Source organism: Lucilia cuprina, chromosome 3, assembly GCF_022045245.1.
Source record: "Lucilia cuprina isolate Lc7/37 chromosome 3, ASM2204524v1, whole genome shotgun sequence".
NCBI classification, from domain to species: Eukaryota; Metazoa; Arthropoda; class Insecta; order Diptera; family Calliphoridae; genus Lucilia; species Lucilia cuprina.
Genome location: NC_060951.1, coordinates 39,626,825 through 39,649,867, shown reverse-complemented (window position 1 = coordinate 39,649,867; position 23,043 = coordinate 39,626,825). Strand labels below are relative to the sequence as shown.

Here is a 23,043-nt window from a genome sequence, read left to right as displayed (position 1 = left end):
ACCTTTAAAAATATATGAAATTTAGAATTCATGTAAATAATTGAATTAAAATCTGAAATATTCGGTTACTTTCCCAAATTAACCATTTTAAACAAATGGTTACTTAAAAAAAAAACCTTTGAAAATGTATGAAATTTTGAATATTTCTTATTCGTTATTATTTATGTGAATAATTAAATTACATTCAGAAGTAATCGGTTACTTTCCCTTACTTACATTTTTTAGCAATTGATTTCTTTCTTAAATAATCATTAAAATATTGAAATCATGAAAGTAATTTTGAAAGTAACCGCTTTCAACAAATGGTTACTTTTTTGAATTAATTATTGACTGTTTAAAAATTTACAATATTCTTTGGCATTTATATAATAATTTAATAAAATTCTTAATTAATTGTTTACTCTCTCTCAAGTAATCACTCCCATGTAACCATTTACTTTTGAAAATAATCATCGAAAGTGTAGGAAATTTAGAAAATGTTTACATTGATTTTCTTTAATTCTAAATTTATGGTGGATTAAGAACAAAATCGATCTATCAGTCACTGTGTCTGTAAGGTTTTCTTCATGCCCTCTGTCTTTCATTCTTTCCGTCTGTCTGTCTCTCTTTTTTGTATGTTTTTTGAAATCAGTTAAAAGCTTCATTAAAGCTAAAATTTTCCTTAAACATTCTTAACCCTTTACAGCTTCTAAGGGTTAATGTCCATCAGTCAGTGTGTCTGTCCGTTTTTCTACATGTCCGTCTGTCTTTCTTTTCGTCTGTCTGTCTGTTTCTCTTTCTGTATGTTTGTTGAAATCAATTGAAGGCTCCAGTAGAGCAAAAACTTTACTTAAACTTTCTTTACCTTTACAGCTTTAAGGGTTAATGTCCTTTAGTCTATGTGTCTGCCTGATAGCTTTTCTTCATGTCCATCTGTCTTTCTTCCCGCCTGTCTGTCTATCTCTTTCTGCACGTTTGTTGAAATCAATTAAAGGCTCCCCTAAATCCAAAACTATCCTTAAACATTCTTAACCCTTTACAGCTTTTAAGGGTTAATTTAAAAAATTCTAATACAAATGGTTGCACATAATTAACTTTTCTAATCATTTATTTAAACAAAAAAGTCAAGCAAACCAAAACACAAAAAAAATTCAAATAAAAAACTTTACATTGCAGCATTTTGAATAAAAACAAAATTTTTATAACAAAAGAAATACAAAAAAAAACGAACAAGTGTTTAACAAATATTTAACAAAAAAAAATCCAATCAATCAATAAAAAAAGAAACAATAAACGAATTATTTAAAAGAAAATAATAAAAAAAACTACAAATGAATGGTGAAGTGATAATAAGTAAAAATTGATAAATTTATATAAAAATTTTAAATAAATTAAATAAAAACAATTAGAAATAAAACTTTTTATAACAAGAAAAAACCATTAAAAAATGAAGGGTGTTACCCTGATAATAGTGCTGCTAAGTGCAGTAATAACACAACATCATTATGGCTTTGCTATGGATGCAACAGCGGCGGCGCAAACTGCTACTTGCTCTTTAAAGGATAACTGTAATATAGAGGATAATTTATTAAGTGTGGCAGGAGAGGGAGGAGATCAATCGCCTAGCAGTCAATTGGAAAATAAAATTGCTTCTTTATTTGAGGATAAGGTTAATTATAGTTTGAAATTTTTTGCCGAAGAAACCATAATCGAATACAATGCTTTAGAAAGAAATCTCAGTAATATGGCAGCCAATTTTACACTCAAACAAATTGAATTAGAAAACGAGCAGGCAGATGATATAGAAGAAAATGAAAGAGGTAAGTTTTTAAGTTGAAATAATTGAAAAATAAAATTCCCATAAAAATTTAGTTTAATAGATAACCTTGGTTTAACTACTATGTATATCACTTACAAAATTACTGCCAGTTATTTAGCTAAATACTTGTGGTTTAATTGAAATTTTGCCAAAGTGTCAAAAAAATTGTTTAATCATTGATAGTTTGTTTTTTTTTTTATTTTTTCTTATAAATTTAATTTGAAACGTTTTATTGGCAAAAATTTACAATTATTTTGAAAAAAAAAAAACAAAACAACCTTTAACGAAAAAATTATAATCATGTAATCTAAAAGCCATTGACCAAAATTCAAAAATTTCAACAAACAAAAAAAATTTTTTTTTTGTTTTTTTACTTTAAAACAAGTGCTTTACTTCAATAACACATTTTTCTCATACACAAGCCATTGTGTGGCTTAAATTCCTATTCAGTTCACATAAAATTTCACCATTGATTTGTTAAATTAAATCTTTCAGTCAATCCATTTGATTTTTATTTGTTTAATTTTTTTTCAAATATTTACCAAAAATTTTTTTTTTGGTTTTAACAGAATTTCATTTGAGCCAAAAAGTGTTGGGATTTAAGCCTACAATTTGTTTGAACTTTTTGTTGCTGTTTTAGTTGTTTTTATATTTATGTTGTTAGTTGTTAATAATTGACGTCAAACTGTCAAAAATTTTTTGCACACACATTGTCAAATAATGTTGTAAATATTACTTACCATAAATTTTAAAGTAATTTTTAATTTTTCAAAAAGCAGCACCTGTCAAAGAAAAAACATAAAAAAATTATGAAGTTAGTAATTTGTTTATTTATAATTATCAGTTATTTTATGTAACAGGGACTTAAATATGAAATCTACAATTATTGAAATGTAATTTACATTTGTCCAATTCACAATCGGTGTTGTATGGTTGTATTGTAGTATGTCACAATTTTTTTTGTTATTGATTTGTTTTTGTTTCTAAAAATTTTATTTGAAAAATTTTTATGACATACGACGCTACAAGGATACAACATCGATCGTGAATTGTACAATTGTTTGGCCATTTTTTATAGAAAATGTTACCCAGCAGCAACTTTTAACCACTAAGCCAATTTTTGGCAAATCATTTTAGATCCTTATGTAGCTTACAAAATCCTTTTTCAATCAATATTTTATCCAATCTTCCAATCATTCTAATAAAAATTCCTTTTAAAATAATTATCAAGAATTTTTATTATCACTTAAAACTTTAAGTCATCATTTATTGAAAATACATCACTAAAAACTACCCACGCTTTTAAATAAATATATCTGAAAATATCACAATCATATCTGAATAATAATTATAATAAAAAAAAAATATTCTAAAATTTTAAAACAATAACAATAAATTTCAAAATAAATCACGTTTCATTTCATAGATTTTAAGCAAAGTTTATCGTATAAAATCTGAATTGCAAATTATGTTTGCTTCAATACGATTTAGTTTGAATAGCCGTGCTATCAAACATACATTCTGAAATGAACAATCATGCCTCTTAAAAATAAAGAAATATTTATATTGTTTTTTCTAATTTATGTATTGTAAGAACTAGAATTTTAATTAATATTTAAAAATTGGTCCAAATAGTTCAATATAGTGAATGTACCATAGTCTATAATAGACTATATTTATATCCAATATATAGTCCAGATTATAGTCACTAATCGAGACCATATATAGTCCACATTATAGTTTATAGTCCAGACTATAGTTTATTGTCGAGACTATAATGTAAATTCCAGACAAATCAGTAAGTAGGTGAAAAATCAAAAACTAGTCGTTTAAGATCAAGATAGATCAGAGAATATTTGATCAATGTCCTAGAAAAGAGACATATCCTTCAGAAACTAGTTTATCGCAATCGAATAGATACAAATAGAATTAACACTATTAGATCAGAAACTGGTCTACCAGAGATTGACACATTAAAGAATAGTCGATCTGATACTACATGATCAAAGACCAATTGAACGTAGACATATCATGAATGACAGGACAACCAGATGCAGATAGATCAATGAATAGTCGATTAGTCAACCTGAGAGTAGTCGATCGGAGGAGAGTATGTTCAGAAAGATAATTAGATCGTTCAGAGAGTAATCCATCAGAACCTATTAAATCACAGACTGGTCGAGTAAATGCTGACAGATCAGTTAATAGTCGAATAGACACTGGTAGATTAAAGACTACTCGTCGATCAGATACTACCAGATTGTAGTCCAGACTATAGATCAGACATAAGTCCAAATTATAGGCCAGACACTAGCCGAGACTATTGTCTATAGTCCGGACTAAAATCTGTTGTTCAGACTATAACCTATAGTTCAGACTAGAATCTATAATCCAGACTATATTCTAAAGCACAGACTATAATCTATAGTCCTAACTATAGTCTATAGGCCAGACTATAGTCATATAATGTACAGTCCAGACTGGAATTTATAGTCCAGACTAGAATCTATAGTGCAGACTAGAGTCTATAGCCCAGACTATAGTAGTCCTCACTATAGTCCATAGTCCAGACTATAGTCTAATGTCGAGACTATGGCCTATAGTCCAGACTATAGACTATAGTTCAGTCTATTGTCCCGACTATAGTCTATAGTCCTGTCTATAGTCTAGACTATAGTCCAGTCTATAACACATATAGTTATCAGAATTTTCAAAACAGACGAATCCTTCAAATATTTAGTAGGCGATCACAGACTAGTCTATTATAGACTATTAGATCTAAAACTAGTAGTTTCAAAGACTAGAGTAGGAAACTCTTAGATCAAAGAATAGACCATTAAAACAAAGTCTATTAAATAATAGTATATAAAAGATGAAATCTACAATTTTAAAACATCTTGACATCAGAGTGACTTATAGAATTTTTTGGATTAGAAATTCTTGAGATTTTACAAAATTTCAACAAATAAAAATTCATTTGACCACAAAGAAACATATAAGTTTATCTACATAAATTCAATGCAAAAATTTAATAGAATTTTTATAAGAAAAAGTTAGTCAAAATTAATTTAAAACACAAGGTTTACAAAACGTTTAAAATCTAAAGGTCTTCTTACAGCTTTTGTTGCTAAAATTTAGAACAAAACCCAATTTACAAAATACACTTCGAAGAGCCTAAAAAACCTGTTAACTAAATTTATTAAAATTTATTTTAATAAAAACATAAAATAGAATTATTTAATAGTTTTAAATTAACCAACATTTGGCAGTTTGAGTGGAGCATAATATAATTTTGCTGTTTTATTTTATTAAATGTTTTAATTTAAAGTATTTAATTGATGGCATGTGTCTTATTTAAAAGAAAACTATTTTTTTTTAACTTTTAATATAAATGAGGAAATAATTACCTATTAAAAACAGGTAGTGGATCTAAAAAAAAACCTTGCTAATTTCGCAAAAAAACGTAAAACGTACTTATGAGTAGTAAGTTATAGTATTTCTTGTTGCTTTTTAAAGACTTATCAATGAAATAATATTACAATAGTCATAATAAACAATTATTTTTTGTTATTTTTGCATTTTTTTTTGTGCTCATTTTAAATTATATGAAAATAAATCAGATCATTTATAGAGGCTGGTGGCGATGACAGTCACGTAATATTTGTTACAAATTTTTATTACTCATCATTTTTATATAGTTGATGATAAAATATGCAAAAAATTAAAAAAAAATATATATTAGTAAATCAGACACTACTCGATAAAAGACAAATGCAAAAGAGACTAATTGAAAATAAGCTACTCCATTAGAGACTAGATCAGTGAAAAATCAATCAGATACTAAAGAAAACAGTCAACCGGTATCAGTTTAAATAGATCAGAGACAGGGATGATCGGATACTATTCATTCAGAGACCAGTTGATCAGTGACTAGTCAATCGGAGTCTTGCAGATCGAAGAATAGCCCACCAGAATGTGGCAGTTCAAAGAATAGTCGATCAGAAACTAGTGAATCAAAAACTAATCAGAAAGAGTCTAGCAGATCAAAAAGCAGTCGATCATAAAATAGTCGTTCTAGACTAATAGATCAATGAGTATTTGAAAAGAAAAGAGTCAAGTCTTTCCCAAACTAGTGTATCACACACAGACTAGACGATCAGATATAACTCGGCCAGAGAACATTCGATTAAAGCCTACTTGATCAAAGATTACTAGATCAAAAACTAGTCGATTAGAGGCTTTCAGATCGAAAAATAGTCGATCAGATACTATTTGAACATAAACAGATCAAAACATATTGGAGCAGTGAATACACAGACTAGTTATCTAGATGCTGTCAGACTAAAGAAAATTCGACCAGAAACTAATCGATTAAAAACAGAAAGTAGTCTATCAGAGAGTAGTTTATCAAAGACTATTAGATCAGAGACAAATCAGTAAAAGTTTGACAAATCGAAAACAAATCATTTAATATTGATAGATCAGAGAATATTTGATCAATGTCCTAGAAAAGAGAAATATCTCTTAGAAACTAGTCTACTGCAATCGATTAGATACTAACATAAACTATTCGATCAGAATGCAATCTACCGGAGACTGACACATTAAATAATAGTCGATCAGATACAGGTAGATTAAAAACTACTCGTTTAGGAATTAGTCGATCAGATACAACTTGATCAATAACTAGTTGATCGTCGACAATGAATGAATGACAAGACAACCAGATTCAGATAGATCAAAAAATAGTCGATTAGAAAAATTTAGATCAAAGACTAGTCGTTCAGAGAGTAATCGATCAGAGAATAGTTCGCCAGAATATATTAAATCACAGTCGAGTATATGCTGGCAGATCAGTTAATAGTCAAATAGCCACTGGCAGATCAAAGACTACTTGTCGATCAGATACTACTTAATAAATGACTAGTTTATCGCAGGCAAAAATATTAATGGCAAGACAGGTAGGATGCAAGTAGATCGACAAATAGTCTATTAGAAAAGTCCATCCCGATATGCCGGTAAATCAGAAACTAGTTAATTATCGATTATAAAATATTAGATCAAAGACTATTCGTTCAGAGAGTAGTCAATGAGAGCAGATTATGTTTAGAGAGATCATTAGATCGTTCAGAGAATAGTCGATAAGAAAATAGTTCGCCAGAACTTATAAAATTACAGACTATTCGAATTTCGAATAGACACTAGTAGGACAAACACTTCTCGTCGATCAGATACTACTTGATGAATGACTAGTTGATCGCAACAAATCCATCAATGAGAAGACAACCAGATGCAGGTAGATCGACAAATAGTCGATTAGAATATATTAGATCAAAAACTAGCCGTTCAGAAAGTAGTCGATCAACTAGTTAAAAAACTAGTCGATGCCGAGATGCCGGCAAATCAGAAACAAGTTTATAATCGATCAGAGACCTAAGAAAAAGAAAATAAACTCATTTTTGGCATTCTTTGAAATCTGTAATTCAAATGTAAATTTTAATTAACTTTGAAAAACAAGTCTTTACATGACTCGACAAGTTTTCAAAAAAAAAAAAAAACTTTCATTGTATTTCCAGAAATTTAAAGTTCTTGTTTTAAGGCAATCTTAAAAACAGCTAAAATTTAAATTCTAGATTTAAATGTTTATAAAATCAACAAAAGTAACAAATTAGAATACTAAATAACACTAAAGAAATAATAGAAAATATTTATTTTTAGAGAATGTTTTCATAGAAATTGTATGTAAACATTTGCTTATAACCATAATAAAAAACAACTTCTATTAAATTAATTAACTAGTGGGTTGTTGCTTTTTCATATAAGCCAAAAATAAATGTAAGAATTTTGAAAATAAATTTTAAAAATAAATAACGTAAAACGCAGTTTCTTAAAGCTGAACAAGGAAATCTCTCATTTTATAAAAAAATGTTTTTAATTTCTTAAGTAAATTATTTACTTTCATTGACTCACCCACCTTTAACCAAATTACACAGAAGTATTTAATTGAAATTTTAAACAAATATTAAATCAAAATCTTAACAATCTAAAAGCATGAAGTTCATGTTAAGTAGACATGTTAAATTATAGTTAAATATCTACAAAAAAATGTAAATTAAATATTTAGTTTTAGTTATAATTTAAAAATGACATAATAATAGTTAGATTTTTTGCCAAATAAAAAATGCACAAGAATTTTTTTTCCAAATTTTAACATTAACAAAATTTATACGTAGTTAAATTTATTATTTATTTAAATTATTAGAGACGTTGAAAGTTGAGGGACTTTACCAAAATATCATATAAATAGTATAGGTATCTCAAACATTTAACTTAAACCAGTTGATATTTTTTATACGAAATTGTTAATTTAATATGTAAATAAACTTTTTTTTCCTGATATTGTTCAAAAGTCATTTTATGATTAATTTCTCTGAAAAGTTAAGAACATGATTTTTTTGTTTTGTTTATTTATAAGAGAATTATTTGGATCAATTAGATTAGAAGATCACGAACTGATCGATATTAGGCTAGTATATCAAAGAATAATTGATCGGAACTAATTGTTACTAGTCGTTCAAAGACTGTTACATTAAATAATAATCGATCATATGCTAGTTGTTCGGAAACTAATCGATCAAAGAATAGTTGATCAGAGGCTAGTCAATGAGATATTTTTCGATCGTTGATTTTTCGATCAGAGACTGATCAATCAAATCTGCTAGATAAAATAATTGTCTATCAGAGAGTCTGGTAGATCGAAGAATAGTGATCGAGAGACTAATTCATCAGATACTAGTTCTTTAGAGATCAATCGATTAACTACTAGACGATCAAATGTTATTTGATCAGAGACTGCTTGATCAGAGATCAGTTGATAAGATACTTTTTGAAGAGATACTAAATAGTTGATCACGGTCTAAGAGATCAAAGAATAGTCGATTAGAAGACAAAGCATATCAGGGAATGATGTATAAATGAAATGTCGATCAGACTCTAATTGATCAGATATCGATAGAACACATATTAATCTATAATAAGCTAACTGATCACAGACTAATCGATAAGCGTCTTGTCATCAGATTTATTTGATGAATGACTAGTCGAACAGATAGTATTTGATAACATACTATTCAATCAGAGACTGGTTGATTAAATAATAACCGATTAGAGATGATTTCATCAGAGTCTAATCGATCAGATACTTTTTGATCGCAGACTATTTGATCAGAGAATAATCGATAAGAGACTTGTCCATCAGGATTATTCGATACATTAGATCAGATACTATTTGATCATAGATTGGTAAATCAAATTCGATTTTATAGTAGTCAATAATCTCTGGTAGATCAGAGAATGGGGTTAGTTGATCAGATATAGTCGTTCGGAAAATTGAATATGAATGAAATAAAATGGACTGATTTTTATCGATTGGAGACTTTTAGATAAAAAACAAAAGAATTTCATCAATCAGTGACTTATCGATCTTAGATTAATCGATCAAAGATAAGTCGATAACAGTCTGAGCAATCAGGACTATAAACGATCAATTATAGACGATAATATACAAGTCGATCAGAGACTATTAGGTTAAAGCATAGTGGTTCAAAAATTATTCCATCAGCGTTTATCGATCAAATACTAATTGATCACTAACTGCAAGATCAAAGTATATCAATAAAAAGATAAATATATATTAATCGATAATAGACTAGTTAATCAGTGACTAATCGCTTAGAGACTATTCGGTTAGATACTAGATTCTCGAATTCTAGTCAATTGATCTAATTCTAGTCAATCAGAGATTGGTAGATGGAAGAATAGTTACTCAAAGATTAACAATATATCACAGATCGGTCAATCAGAGATTGTTATATCAAGATAATGCGATCACAGAATGTTCAAGTGGCGATTAAAAGATCGATGATCAGTCGTTTAGAGACAAAATTGTACAATTCTTAACTAGTGGAATTGATAAGAAACTAATCATTTAGAGACTGCTATACAAAAGAAAAGTTGATCAAAGAATTTTCGATTCAAACGAGAAGACTAGTTGATTAGAGACCAATCAGTGATCAACAACTAATCGAAGAGTAGTATAGAGAGAAAATGGATCGTTTGTTTTCAAATTTAGATAAATTTTAATAATTTTTAATGCTGTTCCCAGGCTTCAAATAAACATTCTTCAAAAACATTAAAAGTCAATGCCGAAGATGTTATCAGGGCAAATGATAACCGTTCTTAATTTTTATTATTTTCTGAGAGAAACCCAAAACATTCATAAATTCTTTTTATAAAAATTATTTTATTATATTTCTTAATATTTCTACTTTTTATTGTTAGTAATAAAAACTTTGATTGATTTTCGTTGAATTAATTAAAATTTTTATTAGCTAAAGTAAAAAAAATCAAACAATAAAGTTGTAAAATTCTTTAAAACAGGTTAATAAAACAAATTTATGTTTTAAAATTTTAAACTATGTAAAAAGAAAAAAAATACACAAAAATTAAAAATAAAATATGTAACCAATTGATCAGCTGCCAACAAGTATTAGGAAAATAACAATAAAATTAAGCAATTTAACGGTTAAATAGCATTTATTAGTGAATATTTATGATGACATTTTACGTTTATTAAAACAGTTCAAAAAACTATTTATGGTTTGGCTATAAAATAAAAAGAAAAAACTATTGGCACAACATTTTAAAATGACAAAACAAAATTGATCAAAAAATGGCCTAGTTTTCTTTTGAGTACTTATCGATCAATTAGAGACTTGTCAGTTAGATACAAGAGGATCAGACACAGTTTGGTTTAATACAAGGCAATCAGATACTGGTAGATCGAAGAAAAGTCGCTCATAGATAAGTCCAACAGAAACAAATATAACACAGAAATGTCCATCAGATAGATCAGTCTATAGTCAGTCTATATTTACTAAATAGTTAATTAAAACCAGAAACTTTCTTATTTAAAATTTATTTCAACAATTGATTCATTTTATTAAATAGCCAAACATCACAAAACAAACTTAAGAAAAAGTCCCCTTCAATGCCAATTTTATTTTCTCATTTTAGTAATCTCAACACCCCCAAAGACACTAACAAGACACAGACATTCTGTTTTCAAAATAAACTTTTATTACTAATGATTTAATTTTAAAAAGTTTTGCTTTTTTCTTTACACTCTATGATATTGCATTCTAAACGTTTCCTTTTTTTTGCAAAATTTTCGAAAATGTATTCGAATTGTTAACCATGTAAAAATAAATTTAAAACACACCATGTGTACAAAAGCCCGATCCATTAGTTTGTTTGCGAGTGTGAGTTCTTTTTATTTATGCGAAAATTAAAAATTTATAAAATAAAAATAATAATACGCTGTTAGCATATTAATTCAGATCTGAAAAATAACATTTTTATATCAAAGTTTTGCAGCATTTTTTCTGTTGTGTAGTTTTAAAAATTATAATACCTGTTATGAATTAGAATTTTTCTTCTATATATTTTTAATTTAATCGAAAAAAAAATTACACGGGTGTTACTATTTACGATTATATGCTTATGGGTTTAAGTTATACGAAGGAGGAAGAAGAAGAATAATAAATATTGTATTTTTATATTTATTACAAATTTAATAGAAGGCAACCAGAATAATATACACTATTCTGTAGGGTAGACTATAGATAAGACTGCGTATTGACTATAGATCAGTGTCTAGTCTTGACTATAGATCAGTCTATAGTCTTGACTATAGATCAGTCTATAGTATTGGCTATAGATCAGTCTATAGGCTTGAATATAAATCTGTCTATAGTATTGACTATAGATCAGTCTATAGTATTGGCTATAGATCAGTCTATAGGCTTGAATATAAATCTGTCTATAGTATTGACTATAGATCAGTTTATAGTCTTAACTATAGATCAGTCTATAGTCTTGACTATAGATAAATTTATGGTCTTGGCTATAGATAAATTTATGGTCTTGACTATAAATCAGTCTATAATCAAGATTATAGATCAGTCTATTGTTTTGACTATAGTTCAGTCTATAGTATTGACTATAGATCAGTCTGTAGTCTTGACTATAGTTTTGACTATAGATCAGTTTATAGTATTGACTATAGATCAGTTTATAGTATTGACTATAGATCAGTCTATAGTCTTGACTATAGATAAATTTATGGTCTACACTATAGATCAATCTATTGTTCTTACTATAGTTCAGTCTATAGTATTGACTATAGATCAGTCTGTAGTCTTGACTATAGGTCAGTCAATAGTTTTGATTAAAAATCAGTCTTAGTCTTGACTATAGATTAGTTTATAGTCTTGATTAAAGATCAGTCTATAGTCTTGATTAAAGACCAGTCTATAGTCTTAACTATAGATCAGTATCTAGTCTTGACTATAGATCAGTCTATAGTCTTGATTATAGATCAGTCTATAGTCTTGACTGTAGATGAGTCTATAGTCTTGACTATAGTTCAGTCTATAGTCTTGACTATATATCAGTCTATAGTCTGGACTTTCAATAAATCTATAGTCTTGACTATTGATCAGTCTATAGTCAAGACTATAAATCAGTCTATTGTTTTGACTATAGATCAGTCTATAGTATTAACTATAGATCAGTCTATGGTATTGACTATAGATCAGTCTATAGTCTTGAATATAGATCAGTCTACAGTCTATTGTTTTGACTATAGATCAGTTTATAATCTTTACTACAGATCACTCTAAGTTTTAACTATAGATTAGTTTATAGTCTTCAGATCAGTCTTAGACTTCACTATAGATCATTCTATAGTCTGAAGTATAGATCAGTCCATAGTCTTGACTATAGATCAGTCTGAACTATAGATCAGTCAATAGTCTTGGCTATGGATCAGTCAGAACTAAAGATCAGTCTATAGTCTTGACTTTAGATCAGTCTAAAGTCTTGACTTTAGACCAGCCTTTAGACTTGACTTTCGATAAGTCTATAGTATCGACTATAGATCAGTCTATTGTATTGACTATAGATGCGTCTATAGTCAAAAAAAAAACTCATTGAAAGATTACTCGATCAAATTACTCCAACTGAACTAATGTGATCAGCCGATCAAGAAAAGATCGGAGACTTGTAGATATTCGACTAGATACTACTTGATCATATACAGTTGATCGGAGAATGTTTTATCAATTAAAACTCTATTACAGACTTGTTGGTTAGAAATGTAGATAATATTTGATCAGATACTGGTAGACGAAATATCGATGAGAGATGAGTCGCTCATATCGGTAGATCAAAGAATTCTATTTTGTTTTATGAATTATTGAATTTTTTATATGCTAAATAGAGTATCTCAACAGATCACAATTTATTTTTGTTTTGCAATTTTGTTTTTTTAAATTTGCTAAAAAGTACTTTTTTATTAAAATTTGTCTACAATAATAAAAATGTTTTAAATAAATTTATTATATGTATGTCAAATTATGACACATAATATGCTTCTTTATTTGAGTACATGAATTTTTCGTGAGTAGTTAGTTTTTTTCATATTTGGGGAATTTTGTGAATTTTATTAGTACGAATATTTAAAGGTGTGTTATTTGATTAATCGTGATAAATACAAACATTATAAAAATATAATTAAGGGAATTTTAAAAATTTGAAAAACAAAAAACGGTTAAACATTTGGTATTTCTCTCACAACAACAAATTAGTTGTAATTTAAAAAAAAATAATAAAAAAAAATTTGGTTTGAATTCTAGAAAAGACAAATTATTTTAATTAAATTGATATTTGTTATGCCAATTACAAATAAAATTATAAATACTTTCTCTCACTTAAAGTTTAAGATTTGTTTTAAAATTAAACTTTAGACTCGAGTGTTTTTTTTTTTTGTTTGTTTATTACAGCCAACCACCTACAAACTATGTATTGTCGTCATTTTTAAATAACTTGACAGTTTTTACGTGTTAAAAATTATCATTCAATAATATTGAATTTATAGACTCAAGTAGTACTCTGATTGACTGAAATGTGTTTGGATTGACTCCATATATGTCTCAATAAAATTATGCAACAATATTGAAATTATTATTTTTTTTTGCCACAAAAACAGGAAGATGTTTTTTTGTTTGTTTTTTTTTTTTTGGAGAGGGAGTGAGTCAATAACAATTCAACATATTAGGTTATAAAAGTTTTTAAATTATTGTTTTAAAATTTGATTAAAAATTTTAAATTTCAAACCTAGTCGACCATAATCTTCACTAGAACTTTGTTAATATTTTAGAATTAATATTTAAACAATAACCTTTATAAATATAAATATTTGCAAAACAATTTATAACCTTAAGCTAGAATTTAGTCTAGATCATAGTAAAAACCAGCATCGTATTTTATTAAAGTATTTAGCGGTCTGCAAAGTGAACGTTCTTGACCGAATCTCAAATATATTCTAACTTGTTATTTAAACATTTACGTCTGGTTTTAAAAGTTTATTTTTCTGAGATGAATTGAAAGTTACATAAATTTAAATAATTTATTTAATACAAACTAACATTACAAAAAAAGCAACTATAATATTTATTACTAATTCCATTTTAAAACAGATATGTATGACCTACATAGTTTTATCAAGAACGTTTAATTGAAGTTTAATATTGAATAAACAATTGTATAAATTTTTAACAATTCATTGATTTTTTTTACTTTTTTCTTTTTTTTAGAATACATTTACAACATTGGCCAGAAATTCATATCGATAGCTCAACCTTTTGATGCTTCACGAAATCCCGAGGCTTCGGAATTGTGTCGTTTACATACCCGACAATATTTGGAAAGTTTACAGAATTTCGATTTGTGGGCTTTGAGAAGTAAGTAAAAGAGAAAATTTTAAAATTTATACTTTATTTAAGGGGAATTTTTATAAATTTTTAGGTCAAAGAGAATTTTTGAAAAATTTTCTATTTAAAGAAAATTTACAATATAATCTTTAGTAGGGGGAATTTTCAATATATGATTTTGGTTTTAAAAAGGAAATTTTTGATAAATTCAATATTTTTAGGGAAATTTTTGACAAATTCTCTAAAATAATGCAAATTTTTTAAAAAATGCTTAATTTTTGTAAAATTTAAAATAAATATTCTCTTTAAGGGAAACTTGTAGTCATTATTCATTTTAGAGAAAATTTTAAAAATTCCTTTATTCATATGAAATTTTTTAACAAATTTCCTAATAAAGGGACATTTTCAATAATTCCCCTTTAGATTAAAGCAAATTTCCTATATAATAAAGCAATTCTCTATAGATTAAAGGAAATTTTGAAAAAAGTCTAAATCAAAGGGAAACAGAAATATGAATTTTTTTATCGATATTTCATTTAAGGGAAATTTTCAAAATTTTTTATAAATATTTTGACAAATTCTCTAATTAAGAGAAATTTTCAAGTAATTTTGAATTATGGGGAGTTTTCTATAAATTTCCCAATTTAAGGAAAATTTTTGATATATACTACTTAAAGGATATTTTCACTAAATCTTATATTTAAGGGAAATTTTTAATGAATTAACCATTTAAGGGAAATTTTATAACATAATTAGGGAAATTTTCGACCGATTGCCCATTCAGGGGTTTTCTTTAATTCTCTAATAAGGGAAATTTTTCTACAAAATTTTCTAATATTTTTTTATTAATAAATGTTCTATTTAAGATAAATTAAAAAAATTCTATTTATATGAAATTCTGGCAAATTTCCCTTTTTAAGGAAAATTTTCAATAATTTCTGTATTTGTGAAAATTTTCAATAATTTCTGTATTTGTGAAAATTTTCAATAAATTCCCATTTTAAGGGAAATTTTTAACAAACTTCCTTTTTAGGAGAAATTTTGAACAATTTCTTACTCAAAGAAACATTATTGAAATATTTTATAAATTTTATATTTTAAGAAAATTTTCGACAAATTACCTCTATAAGGAAATTTTTCTATAAATCCTTTATTAATGTGAAATTTTCATTATATTGGGAAATATATTTAAGGGAAATTTTATACAATTTTTCTATTTAAACGAAATTTTCGATAAATTGTCTATCTATTTAAGGAAAATGTCGATTAACTGTTCATTTAGGGGATTTTTTAATATTATATTTAGGGAAGTTTGCTACTTATTATATGTTTTAAAACATTTTACAATAAACACTATATTTAAGAAAATTTTCTCTTCATATGATTTAGTTAAGGGAAATTTTTCATATTAAGGAAATATTATACAACTCTTCTATTAAAGGGGAATGTTCAATAAATTGTCTATTTATTTACAAGAAATTTTCTTTAAATTCAATTTCTTAGAGAAATTTTCAATAAATACCCTTTTAAGGGAAATTTCCAATAAATTCCCTATTTAAGAAAAATTTTCGAAAAAATCATTATAATTTATAAGTTATCTACGTTTGTAAAATTTTGAATAAATTCTCTATTTTTGAATAAACTCTATATTTTAGGGAAATTTTAGATAAACTATCTTATTAAGAAAATTTCGACAAATTTCCATTAAAGGCAAATTTTAAATGTTAAACAAATTTGATATTAAAAGGATATTTTGAATAAATTTTCTATTTAATGAACTTTTTTGTAAAATCATTATTTAGGGTTTTTTTTTTAATTTATCTATATAAGGAAAATGTTTGATAAATTCCATTTTTTTGAGAAATTTTCAATAAATTTCCTTTTAAGAGAAATTTCCAATAAATTCCCTATGTAAGGGAAGTTTTTGAAAAAAATATTATCATTTACAAATTATCTATGTTTGGGAAATTTTAGATAAACTCTCTATTTTTAAATAAAATCTATATTTTAGGGAAATTTTATATAAACTCTCTATTTAAGAAAATTTCAACAAAATTCCATTAAAGGCAAATTTTTAAATTTTAAACAAATTTGATATTAAAGGGATATTTGGAATAAATTTTTTATTTAATGAACTTTTTTGATAAAATCATTATTTAGAGAATATTTTTTTAAAATTTATCTATTTAAGGAAAATTTTTAATAAATCCTCTATTTATAGAAAATTTAAAATACAATTCTCTATTTAATAAAACTTTCAAAAACATTTTATAAATTCTATATTTAAGGAAAAATTTCAACAGATTTTCATATTTAAAGGACAATTTAAAAAAAAAAAATTATTATTTTCGATAAAATTCCAAAAATATAAAGATTTTAGGTAAATTTTCAATAAATTGATTTTTTTTTAAATTTAAAAAAAATAATCTTTCAAGAAATATTAAACTTTCTATTTAGGAAAATTTTTCAAAAATTCTTTATATAAGAAATTGTTTAATAATTTCTCTACTTAATAAGCAGATTACAGGATTAAAGGCTGTTGGCTCCTTTTATTTTCCATATAAGGGACATTTTTAGTAATTTCCCTTTTTATATAAAATTTAAAAAAATTGTCTGTTTAAAGAGAATTTTCAATATATTTTTCTTATTTTCAAAATTTCCTTAATTAAAGAATATTTTTTTTTATATTTTATCTATTTAAGGAAAATTTTCCAATAATTTCTTTTTAAAAGAAAATTTCTAGTAATTTCATTATTTAATAAAAGTTTTCGATTTTAAATAAACAAATTTTAATATTATTTAAATAAAATAATTTTTAAGGAAATTTTTCAAAATTCTCTGTTTAAGGGAAATATTTTTTAGACAAAATTAACACCTATTTAAGCTACATTCTAGGGAGTTTTTTTAATTTTTTATGTTCTACTACATACTATTTATGAACATTTCGTATTATGAATGAAAATGGTTTACAGCTATGAATTATTTTTTTATTTTTTTTGGAAAATTTCAAAAAAATACTTTAGCTGTCAATAATTATAGCATAGACAATATTAAAATATTCAAATATTATTAAATAAATAAATCATTGTTTATTAATTAAGCGTCTAATAAATACAGTCTGTATGTATTTACAAATATGTTTGTATACAAGGTCGTTTTTCAAAATTAAATTATTAACAAATTAACAAGAAGCCACTACAAATAGTAATGCGTTAAGTTAGTTGTTTGTCTTAAATTGTCAAATTAGTTGAAAGCATAATTACAAAAACATGACGAAACAATACACTTGAAATAATTTGTTTTAAAACAAATATTTATAAAGAATAAGTAGAGGTTATCAAATGTCTAAATACTTGGTAAAACTCAAGTAATTGACAAAAAATAAATGTTGCAAAACAAAAGCAATCTGATTTCAAATTCACTTGTTTTTTTTTAACTTTTTTGTAATAAATATTTATTTATTCATGTAAATTTATGTCATGTATTGTTTGCTTAAATTACACATTTTAAAATTTCTCAATAGCACTAAGTATTACTTCAAATTTATTGAGTTTACTGATTTGGTTGGCTGTTAAACGAGTTGTGGAGCCAAGAATTGCATTTGTTCAATTGTGCAGACATTTGACAGACAATTTGTCACTTCATTTGTCGCGACAAAGACGACATGTCGTCTTCAAAATTATTGGTTAATATTTAAAGTTTTAATATTTTCGTTAATATATATATATATTTTTTTTTTGCAATTGTGTGGTAAACTAATAGCAATTTATGGTTGAATTTGTATAATTTATTTGCAATCAGGGTTATTTTTGGGAAGTGTTTACGTAAAACACAAATATTCTTTGTAAAAATTATTAATGAAATTTACATCAAATTAAACAAATTTTTAGAAATTATAAATAACTTTAAAACACCAACTCTTTTTTAAAAAAAGATCTAAATTATATATATATTTTCTTTAAATTTGTTTCTAAGAAGTTTCTGGAAGGCAACTTCCACTAAAAGTTCTCAATTGAATACCAAAAATAAATTTATGTAATCTAGTTTTTGATAAAAGATTAGATTTACTACCACATTAAAAATGTTTTATTGCGAAATTGAAAGTAAAATATAAGATTGTACTGAAGTAGATAAAATATATTTGTACAAAATTTTCCTAAATAAAATTACTTTATACATACTAAGTACCTACAATGTTTAAGTTTGTATAGCATGTTTCTTTAAGGAAATTGACATAAATCTAGCTCTTAGATCTACAGTATCACCAAAAACTATTAATACAACTGAACTTGAGCAGTACTAGAACTTAAGAAGAACTGAACTAGAACTGAAGAAGAACTGAACTAGAACTGAACTAGAACTGAACTAGAACTGAACTAGAACTGAACTAGAACTGAACTAGAACTAAACTAGAACTGAACTAGAACTGAACTAGAACTGAACTAGAACTGAACTAGAACTGAACTAGAACTGAACTAGAACTGAACTAGAACTGAACTAGAACTGAACTAGAACTGAACTAAAACTGAACTGGAGATGAACTAGAATTGAACTAGAACTGAACTTGTAATATATTTTTTAATTTAAAAATAAAATTTAAATTTTAATTTTTATCAAAATTTCAAAATATGACCTGTCATTTTTGTTCTTTTAATTTTTCTTAATATTCTAGAAATCGCTCAATCAATTCTATCTTGTTCTTTAAACACTTTAATATTTTAAAATCATTTTTATGCAGGCGTAATATTCAAATCAAGTTTTAATAATTAAAACTTTAGAAATAAAAAAAGTCATTAAATCAGTCTAACAAAAACACACACTTTGGACATTTAAAAACATACATACATATATTGATTTTAATGCAAACTACAAAGATCTTGTAATGCCTTAAACAAAATTCTAAAAGTCAAAGTCAATCTCAAACTATTTGATTTGGAACACTTGCAATATTCTTCATATAATTCTTTGGAAATGTAACTACAATAATAATTGTGAAGGTCATTTAACGAACTTTACCTAGATTTATTTAATTGTAATTTATAAAAAAACTGAAACTAAAAAACTTCTATATATTTTTGTTTTACAAATTGAAAATGCAACTGCTGCAGTTTTTTTTAAATAAAAAATGTTTAAACCGCTTGCCAACTTTAGACACATGTTGTTCAAAATACAAAAAGCAAAAACCATTTACTATACATATTACCAATACATGGATAGCTTGCATGTTTGCAATGACAACCACTTTTATATGCTACGAAAACTTGACACAACACTAAACAAACACCGTCCGTCTGTCTGTCAATCGGTCCGTTGATTATATAAACATATGTATATGCAATCTTAGTCATGCAACATTTTTCTTGAACTAACTAAACTAACCCTAACATTGGCAAATTCTCACTCAGCCACTTGCATTCAATATTATATTCAAACACCCAAAAGTCGATTTGAAACTTGTTAATTTGTTGCAGAAGGGGAAGAGTGCAGCTACAAGATCAATATGTATTAATTTGTGAGAAGTTTTATACAACTGATCAAGTTTCAATGTTTTTGAAAATCAAACAACAAGTACTGAAAAACTATTTTTTTTTGCTAAGCTTAGAATATATTCGTGTGGTTCTTCGATCTGAACGTAAGTTTGTGTAAGTGTGTTGTACTTCAATCGAAATACGAATTTCGCATGTTTGAACACTTGAACTCAACCACAACTTGAAACATGAATATGTTTGTTGCAAGTTTTTTTTTTTTAACTTGTTAGATTGTTTTTATTATTTTTATTTTTTTCAAATACATAATTATTTAATTTTTGTATCTAGAATTTGGAAAACTCATGATCAAGGTTGCTGTGAGCGACAGAGATTACATGTTTATTATTTCAAACAATCTACAAGACAAATTATTGTTTTTTTTAATTCTATTTGTAGAATTTTTCTTCAAGGTTTCTTCAATCAAATAGGCGTAAACTTATTACTTAAGAACTTTGAAAAATTATAAACATTCATAAGCTTATTTTAATTATATACAAATAATATTTATTTAAAAAGTAATTTTCAATTCTGTTGAAAATAAAAAACATAAAAACAATGTTAAACTGATATATTATCATGAATCTTAAAAATTAAACCTAATTCTTTAAAAGTGTTAAACTTTTTAAACATTAAGATGATGAATACGTTGACCGATACTGATAGTTATAGTATATGAAACAATGTTCATCGTCAAAGAATAATTGACGATGAACATTGAACTATAATTTGAACTCTACCTAGTTTGGTTTAGTTTTAGTTCTAGTTCTAGATCTAGATCAGTTCTAGTTCAGTTCAAGTTCAGTTCTAGTTCAGTTCTAGTTCAGTTCTAGTTTAGTTCTAGTTCAGTTCTAGTTCAGTTCTAGTTTAGTTCTAGTTCAGTTCTAGTTCAGTTCTAGTTCAGTTCTAGTTCAGTTCTAGTTCAGTTCTAGTTCAGTTCTAGTTCAGTTCTAGTTCAGTTCTAGTTCAGTTCTAGTTCAATTCTAGTTCAGTTCTAGTTCAGTTCTAGTACAATTCTAATTCAGTTCTATTTCGGTTTTCATACATGTTTTATATTTTTTATTTATTTTTTTTATTTATTTAAAATAACGTATATGAAAATATAAAAATTCGATAAGTCAATAACCTTTTGACCCACAAACATAATTACCATAATAAGGTACACACATATATGATTAAAAACTAAAACAAAACACAGCCTACAAAGTTTTTTAACAAAAATGTACAATTTAAATAAATTATGTTTTTTTTTTAATGTTACGTTTTTTCGTTTATATTAACATCATTTAATGTTATTTATTAAACTAAACATTTCACACATTTTTCGACAATTTAATGAACCAGTCACATTCACAGTTAGTTTGTTAGTCAAACATCTGTTCAGTGGATTGGAAACAAGCGGAAGTTTTTTTTGAGATGCCAGTGTTGTGGATGATAGTGACCTTGACATTGCCCGCTAACTTGCCAGTGCAGCACAAACATAATTTTAAAGTTTGTTTGGTTACACTTGAATAGCGTTAGTTTTTAGGTACATTTTGAGAAAAACTAGTAGATATTGAATAACTTAAATGTATATATGATTTCAAAAATATTTGAGTGGGCTGTTTGATAGCGAAATAATAAATAAGTTGTGTTAATAAAATTTAAATAAAGGGACGGGAATTTATTAAACAAATATATCCACAATATGAAATTTGTTTTAAAATGTGGAAGTGATCTTTTAATGGAATTTTTATATCAACTGTTGTCTATTTTCAATTTTATTACAATTTCCAAAATGATCTTGTCCATTGTTGTCTGCACTATATTGATCAAGTTTGCTGCTTAAGTCTTTTGTTTGCTGCACTTGTTTGTACAATAGAAACAATGAAGAAATGAACGTTTCATTATTTTTCAGACAAAGAAACAAATTTCATTTTCATTATACAGACCAATCCCATAGTTTTGAAATTATGTTAATGCAGGTTTATATCTACAATTTTATTATTATTTTTTTCTTTGTATTTTTTCTTTAGTATGCATTTCATTTTTCTCTTTTTTTGTATTTATCTACTAATTTCCATTGTTGTTAATTTTTCTCCCCATTTACAGTGCACGATTCCACTGGTAAATTTACATCGGGCATACTTAATGGCAACATAAATCAGCCTGGTGATTTTGATCAATGTATGAGAATCAAGTATCAAATGAAAGCAGCTAAAAGCGGGAATAAAGATGGAGCTAATGTTGATGCTAATAATGCTGAAGTTGAGGCAATAATTGATGGTGATGCAGGTGATGAAATCAAGGGACAATATTGTTTGGCATATGCACAACCGGTATTGCCACACAAATCGAAACGTTTACAGAAATTTTTCAAACTATTACAATCCCATGGACCGTTTCAAAGTGAATTCGATGATGTAAGTATCGTTTTTATGTATGCATACATGTAAATATTTATAAACTTATTGTTTTTGCAATGATAATAATTGTGATGAGAAAATAGTAATTTATATTTTAAATACCTATCACATGGGAATGTATAATTAGGAATAAACAATTGATTAACAAAAAAAAAACAATGCTTATAAAATTGAAATAGTATTTTTAGAAAAATACTTAAAAAAGTGAATAAAATGTAGTAAATTTAAATGTTTATTCAATTAGGAGCTAATCAATAGTGCACAGTAAAATTTTTCAAACAAAACTCGCCTATAAATTCTCATCCGATTGAGTGAATGATTAAGCTATATTCCATAACTCTCAGCAAACTTATATTAAAAACTTCTCAAATAGCTTCAGTTCTAGTTCAGTTCTAGTTCAGTTCTAGTTCAGTTCTAGTTCAGTTCAGTTCTAGTTCAGTTCTAGTTCAGTTCTAGTTCAGTTCTAGTTCAGTTCTAGTTCA

The 23,043-nt window shown here is 26.1% G+C and overlaps 1 protein-coding gene across 1 annotated transcript in view; it reads left to right on the top strand.

Moving 5' to 3' along the window:
• Positions 1-1,303: 1,303 nt before the first annotated feature.
• Positions 1,304-23,043, top strand: part of LOC111677816 (O-acyltransferase like protein) — a 26,215-nt gene continuing 4,475 nt past the window's right edge. Inside the window, exons 1-3 of the mRNA XM_046947073.1 lie at positions 1,304-1,799; positions 14,515-14,661; positions 22,248-22,558. Of these exons, the coding sequence (XP_046803029.1) occupies positions 1,427-1,799; positions 14,515-14,661; positions 22,248-22,558 (831 nt within the window). The 5' untranslated portion in view covers positions 1,304-1,426. The remainder of the gene's footprint in view (positions 1,800-14,514; positions 14,662-22,247; positions 22,559-23,043) is intronic.